General features: G+C 40.9%; 1 protein-coding gene across 2 annotated transcripts; it reads right to left on the bottom strand.

Annotated features, from left to right (window-relative positions):
• Nucleotides 1-280: 280 nt before the first annotated feature.
• Nucleotides 281-8600, bottom strand: LOC594824. Of its 2 annotated transcripts, none has more exons than XM_030982141.1 (8): nt 8407-8600; nt 7531-7652; nt 7012-7071; nt 6332-6436; nt 5477-5524; nt 4859-4970; nt 3239-3749; nt 281-2550 (listed from the first exon to the last, which is right to left on the bottom strand). In XM_030982141.1, the coding sequence occupies exons 1-8, from the start codon at nt 8473-8475 to the stop codon at nt 629-631; spliced, it is 2949 nt and encodes a 982-aa protein (XP_030838001.1). In that variant the 5' UTR covers nt 8476-8600; the 3' UTR covers nt 281-628. The 2 variants fall into 2 exon arrangements, with proteins under 2 accessions (XP_030838001.1, XP_030838002.1); XM_030982142.1 differs by having other exon boundaries at nt 5477-5518.
• Nucleotides 8601-9069: the final 469 nt, after the last annotated feature.

Below are 9069 nucleotides of genomic sequence, written 5' to 3'. Positions count from 1 at the left end.
ATCACTTTTGGTCAATCCAAATATTAATTAGATGGAATTCATAAGTTTTCCTGAGAGTCGAGATAATAACATCATTGAGGGAGTGTCATTAGCATAAATCATTGAGGTCTGACCTGCAACAACAATTTCCAATTCGTGTTCAACATGAACAGAAGAACTGGCGAGTGATTTGAAACAATTTATTGTCAGACCAGCTTTTAAAATGTGCAATCACCTACAAAAAATTGTTTGTTTGTTTAAAGTAGTCACCTGAAGAAAAAAAAGTGTTTTGAATTTGATGCAAAAGTCATATCATTGCGAAGGGGAAGCCTTTACTGATCAAATATAACTACCCTCTAAATAATATGTTTTGGGCCTGCAGTAATCATCTCTCACTTTTCTAGAATTTCATTTGATTTTAAAACTCAATAAATAGGCTGAGTAATGCATTGAGACTTACAACTGGTAAAAGCAAACTAGGTTTATAGGTTGTCACAATATGATAAATGTCGATGAATACCCAACCCCAAAGACACTCTTATTGCACTGTGATAGTATAGAGAGAAATGACCAACGCAGCAAGCTAGTAGGTCTTGAAATGTTCTTGACCACATCTTATTGATATTCCTCCAGAGTTCTGCATTCTGTGCTAGCTTGAATGGCTGTCGATGAGATGTGTCTGCAGTTCCTTCACGTTATTGAATGGTTTGTCACACAGCATGCAAGACATTGGGCTACCGCATCTTTCCGCTTCCTCAGTCACGTCTGCTTCAGCTTCTGCCGTTGCGCCTATGGATCCAGGGTTGACCCGATGTGTTCCTGGAGTCATGAAAGGTTGGCTGTGTCCGACATTGGCATGTTCAGGTGCCACTTTGAATTCAGAGAGGAACGGATGCGTGACCTTGATCACAGTATGCTTGCCAAGCTCGACACCGTGCTGATGGGCGGGTAACGCTTTGACATCTGCCGTTACCTTTTTTATTTTGAAAGACAGATTCCCTATGCTAACAGATCCACCAGCAACTTGATATTTATCTTTGGTCCCTGTAGGTTGGCTAACCCTGTCACCAGTTGGTACAGGAACTTCTTTGATCCTCTCCGAAATTACATTTTTAGAATCTAGCTTCACTAAGCTTACAGAACCAGGAGCCTTCTGTTGGCTTGTGGTCACCTCAGGTTTGCTCTGGGCAACTTTGGCTTGTGCGGATACTGTCATGACATCTGCTTGTCCATTTCCTTTGCTGGGAGCCAGACCCAACATGCCTAGGGGTCCACAAGTAGTCCGAAATTGGTCTTTCATCACCATAGGCTGGTTCTGACCTACACTGGAAGTTACAGGTACTTTGCTGGGATCCAGACCCAATACGCCTAAGGATCCATGAGTAGCCAGAAATTGGTCTTTCATCACCATAGGCTGGCTATGCCCTACACTGGAAGCTTCAGGCACTTTGCTGGGATCCAGACCCAATACGCCTAAGGATCCATGAGTAGCCAGAAATTGGTCTTTCATCACCATAGGCTGGTTCTGACCTACACTGGAAGTTACAGGTACTTTGCTGTGATCCAAACCCAATACGCCTAAGGAACCATGAGCAGCCAGAAATTGGTCTTTTGTCATCGTAGGATGGCTATGCCCTACACTGTAAGTTACAGGCACTTTGCTGGGTTCCAGACCCAATACGCCTAAGGATCCATGGGCAGCCAGAAATGGGTCTTTTTTCACCGTAGGCTGGCTATGCCCTACACTGGAAGTTACAGGCACTTTGCTGGGTTCCAGACCCAATACGCCCGGGTATCCATGAGCAGCCCGAAATTGGTCTTTCGTCACCCTAGGCTGGCTATGCCCTACACTGGAAGCTACAGGATCCAGACCCAATGCGTTTATCGATCCACGAGCACCCTTCGGTTTGGCTTTCATCACCTTAGACTGGCTATGCCCTACACTGGAAGCTACAGGTACTTTGCTGGGATCCAGACCCGATGCGTTTATTGATCCAAGAGCACCCTGCGGTTTGGCTTTCATCACCGTAGGATGACTTAGCCTGGCACTTGGAGATGCAGGTACCAATTTGAAACTCACTTGTCCATTTCCCGTGCTGGGATCAACATCTGTAGTTTCTAAGGAGTCAGGAACAACCAGTGGTTGGACATTGGTCACCGGAGCCTGAGCACTGGTAGATCCAGGTACCAATACCAAATTCACTTGGGAATGAGAACTTGGAACAACAACCTTTTGCGTCTCTCCCTGCATATTCCAAAGATCAATCACTATCAATTTTGTATTGGAAAGTGACGGGTCCACTGAGTCATGTTTACTTAGCTTTCCATTCGCACCACCAAATAAATTTGACCCGTCCGCACTGAAACTATTGCCAGTGTCCTTAGTCACAATAAACTTTGGATCTACAGGAACTTTGGGAAGTATGTAGACTCCTTTGACCTTTTTCTTGGCACCAGATCCTTTCTTGCGTTTACTACGCTTTTCACTTTTCTTCTCCTTTCCAGCTGGAAAGTCATTTGTTTTTCTTTTTGGCGCTGTCCTTGATTTGTCCGGAGTAACAGAATGCTTCCCTAAGCAGTTGCGAGACGAAAGAAGAGAAAAAAAGAGGGCAATACAATGTCATAAACATATTGATTTTGTTCATTGCAACGATAACATTTTATTCCACTAAATAATTCAAGGAAACTATATTCTTCTAAGACTTCCCAGAGGTAAGAATTTTTCTGTATTTCTGATAGAAAAATAAATGTGCAAATATTTTTCATGAATGATTTCAGAGGTGAAGATTGTTACCAATAAAGTCTTTTCAACAAATGATTGCTGTAAATCTTTTAGAGCAGTAGTGCTATGGCAAGTTAGGACTATGTTAAATAGGCTGTGATCCACAACCTTTGAGTAAAAAGACATACACTTAATGTAGTCAAAGTTGCAAAATTTGTTAGAGTACTTTGAAACGTATTGACATAGTTTGCTCCACCAACTTGATTAACTGACCACCTAAGTAGAAGTATGTTCAATATTCTTTTTTTAACTGTAGAATAACCTATCACACATGTACCTCTACCCCTAACCCTAATGCAAATCTAAACCCGACCCTAACCCTAGGGCCTTACCCTAACCGTAATACTAAAGTAAACGTGACCCTGATCTGAACTCTACGGCCTAACCCTGACACTAACTCTAATGCTAATCTAAACCTGACCCTGATATTAAATCTAATTCTATCCCTAATGAAAGTCTTCAAAAATATTTCTTTACCTGGATGCTTGTTGTGATCCAGCTCTGTCTTGGACGTGTCCTCCAGCCATCCTCCTTCCTCATATCTGTCTTCTTCCTCCAGGCTCAGAGGAGGTGTCCGCAATGAGACACTGCCCTCCAGCGAGGCTTCATGATGGATCTTATGAGGAGCCGCCGCACAAACCCAACTCGTGCACCACCTTCCAATCTCCATCTTGCCTCGGACCGCATCATCCAGGCTCTTGTACTCTTCGTGCAGCTGCATCTTCTGTTTCCGTACATCCTCAAGACAATGCTCAAAGTACTTCTCACGTTCATATACATCCATCTGGTGATTACTCTTAACATCTGTGACCTCGTCCCATTGGGCACAATGGAGGTGCTCAATCGTCAGCCCATCCTCCCACAACCTGGGTATGGAGTGGATCCCGCAGCCATCTCGAAGAACCTGGAGGCGCTCCGACAGCTCTCTGTTCTCCAGTATGAGCCAGTACCTCTCTGCCAGCAGCATGCTGCTGTCAAACTTCAAGCTCTGTAACAACAAGCAGAGCAATTAATCATTTCTAGGGGCAGCTACCATTGATTTGCCGCTTTCAGAAGAATTTTGCATTGTTTGCATACACTTACGAGTATTATGCAAATGGGATATGTGCTACTGTGTAAGGAAATGTTTTGTGAGGCTTACATTTTGCAGATTAATCCTTCAGTTGCTTTCTTTGCCTCTCTGCACAGTCATTCATTTCCAACACATGCAGTTTTTCACAAAACATAGACACCAATTGATGGCAGGTTTGCTTTGTGTAACATAACGACTTTGTAAAATTACCCACTTCTGGTCTTGATATCGATAAGCTCCAATACCGTAACAAACCTTTTAACACCGGATGAATTTAATCTTGGACCCTGTTCTCACTTCCTAGACCAATCTAGGCTAGACCGATCGACTCGACCGCTCCAGAGGTATGCTTCGTTTATGTTCACACACTTTTTCTGTCTTTCCTTATGCTATTTTTAGTTCTTCCTTTATCACCTTCTGTCATGTTATTCTATGTTTCTTCCTTCTCATATCACCTTCTCTTATGTTATTCTTTGTTTTTTCATTCTTTCACTATCTTTTTCTGTCTTGCCTTATGGTATTCTTTGTTTCTTCGTTCTATCACCTTATCATTCTAGCTGTTATGTTATTTTTTGTTTTTATCATTCTATCATGTTCTCTTTATCTTTCCTTACATCATTCTCTGTTTTGATATTCTCGTACTGTAATCTCTTTCTCTCTTTCATTGCTTTCCCACCAAAACACACTCACTTCCGGTTGAAGATCGCTTCCTGGCACGGTTTATGTTCACACTGCGCGCTAGATCAGTGTGGGGCGATCTAGGAAGCGTACCAGTCCAGAAAACCACATCGCAAGGTGATCTTCAGGAACGGTCCAGAAGATCGCTTCCTGGACCGTTTGTCTGTTCACACTCACAGTAAGGTCGATCTAACCTGAATCGGTCTAGGAAGTGAGTGGGAAAGGGTCTTGAACTAGAAACAGTCGAATAATCTAGAAGTCCTTCATACAACTATAACTATCACATGATAAATACAATGTGGCACTTGGAGGTTATTTGTGTGGCATATAAAGAGTTATTGCCTTGCCTTGATGCAGTTGAGAGCTGATCCGAGGCGCTTTTTCAGGGATGCCTTCGAGGTGTCTGGTTCCACAATCGCACCACTCAACTTGTTAGCTAGTTTCCTCAATGTATTCCGTCTGTCATGAAAGTAAAAACGTGTCAAATGTAAACCAACAACATACAAATATATATGAAATGCTCCAAAAAGTAGTGAAGGCAATACAATACAATAAACATGATCAAAAATACAAATGAGAGAAAGAAAGAAGTCATTCTTTATTGTTTACAATGTTCATATACATCGTCAATAAAATATTAATACTCTACAACCGAAGGAAATCAAGGTAGTACTAGCCCCGACACCATGTGTGTTGTCCCATATATAGCTTTCTGTGTACATTGCTTGTTACTTTACCAAGACTCGGTCAAATTTATTGTGATTTTGATGACTCCAGAACCTTGCAGTGCACACCAATACTTTAATGCTACATGATCAACTGTTTCTGATCCTTTCCACATCTTTTCTTTCACAATGCAATCATTACCAGTACTAAAGTTTATCTTTAATATCAGGGTGGACTTCCCCCTTAAGAATGAACTACAGTAAGCAAAAATATAGGTTAGGAAAGATTGTCCTTCTCACCTCGCATGTTCAGCTTTTCTAAGTTCATTTTTCCGTCTATATCTGCCTCTGAAAAACAATGAGGGAGATATATTCAATTTGGTTTGGTTTGATGGTTCGTTTTTCCTGACTGCTATTAAGCATGTGTATGCTTGTAAGCAAGCAACCAGGGGACCAACGGCTTTAGGTCCTCTCCGAGGAACTTGGAAATGAGGATTAATGCCTTCCCAAAGGCATTAGCGCATCGACTTGGTTTCGAACCCGGAACCTCCTGGTTACGAGACCACTGCTCTACCACTAAGCCATCGGGTCTCTTCCTCTTACCAATCTGAACAAGCTTGAAATGACTCCTTTTTAAATCGAATAACAATGACCTAGGAGCTTTGTTTAGGTGAAACAAATATGCATGTTTTCATTTGTCTTGATTTAAAACGGAGTCATTTTAAGATTGTTCAGTTTAGAAGGTCTACTCTGGTGCACTCAGAATATAAATGTATAATTGACCTCTACACACATACATATGCTGTCCTATACCTGTATTAAAGGTACAATGTACTACGTCCCATTTTCAGCCAACATCAAATTCTGTAGAACTTTGCAGGAATTATGAATATGTCATGTATGTCCTATCTGTGAAATTTAAACGTTAGCAAATTATGCAAGGAAACCTGTTTACTCTCTAGACTTCCTGAATTCAAGGGGCTTTAAGCTACGTTTTGCTTCCAGCAGCTACGTGGCCCCTACACAGGATTTTCAGGGGCCATGATAAAAAAGGGGGGAGGGGGAACAGGTAGACTATCATAGCCATAGAAATTTTAAACCAACCAACCATTTAATATATCTTGTAGATCTTGTAGATCTATTTTGATTACTAACCTTTCTCCTGGAATATGATGATTGTTGGTTTCTCCTGGAATATGATGCTTGTGGCTTTTTTTTTCTCGTCGCAGAGGAAGGGGAATTTCCAGAATCTTCTTCAACCTGTTTTTTAAAAAATCAAATATATATTAAAATGCTCTTGGTGCTTTCAAGAGGCACGTTTCATCAAACTTGTTATCTAAAATTATATGATGAATTTGCTCTCAGCCAATCAAATACCACAATTTCAGTAGCTTATAACAGTTATTTTAACTTGTTATTGATAACAAGTTTTATGAAACAGGGCCCAGGACTTATCACCTGCGGCCTGCTGTGGGGTCTATGTATATAGTAGTGCCAAGTAGCACTACAAGATTCTTACATTGCCGTACATGAATGTGATCCGAAATATTTGTGACGCTATATTTTAGTCCAAACCCTAAGTTGGCCGTTATCTTACAAATGGCATTACTTGGCAAGTGCGGCCACTTAAGCTATGTTTTGCTTATACAGCAGTTTTGTGACCCCTACAGGGCTTTTATGGGGCTGTGATAAAAAAAAAAAGGAGGGAGGGGAGAATTGCAGAAAAGCAATATAGCATGCTGTCGCTTTTTGTCATACACTTATCAGAGTGAAATGGATTCAAAAGAATGAAAAATAACTGAAAATGAAAAGTTACAGTATCACACAATTCTTACTGTTCTCTCTTTGAGTTCTTTTCTAGATTGTCCAACTCCATCTTAGCACCATCATTGAGACTTAAGTGGCAAAGAGAAGGAGAAAAAAGACATTCAAATTTACAAGCATAACATGACTTAATAATTAAATGATAATATTGGTAGAGCCCTAAAAGAATATGCATAGTAACAAAAGGCAAACATTCCAGCACATACTGACACTGCATCCATTTTTGTTGCATAACCATACCGGTATTGCCTTAAAAGTTTGGAATTTTAAAATGAAAAAAAAGCTTCAAAATAGAAAATCGGCTTTAAATTCCTCAAATTGGCAACATGCTGAGGGGTGCAAAATCATTGTTTTTACATTCAAAAGTGTTTATTTTATTCTCTTCCATGTTCTCATCCATGTATGAGTTTCAGCGACATTACATTTTATTAGAAAACTGTAGTAATACAAGAAAAAAAAAATTGTTGCCAATTTAAAGAACAGCATATTATGATCAATTCCATTCTGTATTGGGCCAATAGGAGTTTTACCTTGATATTTTCTTCGTAGATTTATCGATTCTTTCCTGCAGGGTAGTCGACATCTTGTATCCAAGCATATCCAGAACATCGCTAACAGTAGCGGAACCACCAGGAATGAAGCTCTGCGCCGTCTAGAAAGAAAACGAGGATAAAGTTTATACACATGTACAATCATGATTCCCACTAGAAATATTTACACTATTCTTCTTCTTCTTCATCTTTTTCCAATGCAAATACAGACCTCTGGGTAGAGTATTTCCATACTTTTGTGCAGTGCTGTGAACTAGTACCACGTTGCAATGTGTTGTAGATCTAAGCTCACGTTAATCCGTCACGTTAATCAATAAAGGCACATAGACCTATTCAAAGTTAGGCGTAGATAACTTCACACATGCGCCCCCCCCCCCCCCCCCCCCCCCCCCCCCCCCACAACCCACCATCTGTATGCACTTGTAATATTGTGCAGTGGTTTGATGTGAAACCTGTGATAAAGTGTATACTAATAAGTAATAAGCTAGTAGGCTAGATCTAAATATCAATGTTTATCCGAAAAATACTCCAAAAATAACATACAAGAAAATTGACACGAAACAGGTAATAACTAACGACTTTTAACTCATGATCTTTGTTTGGACATTTATTGAATATTTCCTTCATTTTGGGTATGTTTTAATACGTTAGCGTGGATGTGTCTGGAAAGGACATTTTGCTGACCAAATCATACAGATACAGATACAGGGTATCTTCACGCCGGAGTTACAGGTCAAATTTTGGATAGGCTTCTGAACAAGCGCCGATTTTTGCCCTTGCCCCGAGTCCTGACCTTGTGCGCGCTTCGCTGCCTTGCCTCGCCGTAGTCTCGGCTGGCATTCTTTGCGAATTTACCTGTCTTGCCTGTGGCTGTGACTGTGACTGTGTCTGTTGAAATTCTGCATTATAACTAGCATTAGACATGCTGGTAAGATTTATTCCCCGCAGAAACTGAACCAGTCGAAAAAAAGCAGCTGCATACACGATCAGATCCGTGGGAAAAGTGATTTTTACATTGAAAATCTACCCTTTCTGAGCGACAGAAATCTCTCATATTGCAGAAGATGTGAAGAGAGTCTACGGTGTTTTCAAATAGTAAATCTAATAAGAAAAAATAGGAAGGAGGCATGTACGCCCAGTTCACTTTGATCAAACGGACGAGGTATTCGTGGAAGAACCTATAGTACACAAGGGCGTATCTATGGGGGTGTTTTTATTTTAGAATTTTAAAGACTCCCTTTATCTGAGCGAGAAAAAAAGGAGTATTCATTCCCCAGCCCCCCCACCACCCCCCCCCCCCCCCTCCTTGAGCCAAAACAAAGTGCTCCCGGCCGCGCATATTTTTTTTACACAACTGTTTAGCCATTTTGGCGAAAAAATTCCAAGAAGTGCTCTGGTGAAAGAGTCTAAGTCGTCAGCAAGCACGTACACTCAGGGAAGGGAAAATAATAGAAAGGGGAAAACAAGGATATAGTGGAGAGGATATGCAGAAGGAAAAACAAGGGAAATACATAAGGA

This window comes from Strongylocentrotus purpuratus, unplaced genomic scaffold (genome assembly GCF_000002235.5).
Source record: "Strongylocentrotus purpuratus isolate Spur 01 unplaced genomic scaffold, Spur_5.0 spur5_scaffold_12, whole genome shotgun sequence".
NCBI classification, from domain to species: domain Eukaryota; kingdom Metazoa; phylum Echinodermata; class Echinoidea; order Camarodonta; family Strongylocentrotidae; genus Strongylocentrotus; species Strongylocentrotus purpuratus.
This window is presented reverse-complemented; position numbering and strand designations above follow the sequence as displayed.

What these genes read in the sequence shown, in the direction of transcription:
- LOC594824 (XM_030982141.1), bottom strand. Translation starts at nt 8,475, where the DNA reads ATGTCTAATGCTAGTTATAATGCAGAATTTCAACAGACACAGTCACAG. An exon ending in AAGAACTCAAAGAGAGAACA is followed by an intron (nt 6,437 to 7,011) that starts GTAAGAATTGTG and finishes TTTAAAAAACAG; the next exon opens with GTTGAAGAAGATTCTGGAAA. An exon ending in CATCATATTCCAGGAGAAAG is followed by an intron (nt 5,525 to 6,331) that starts GTTAGTAATCAA and finishes ATTGTTTTTCAG; the next exon opens with AGGCAGATATAGACGGAAAA.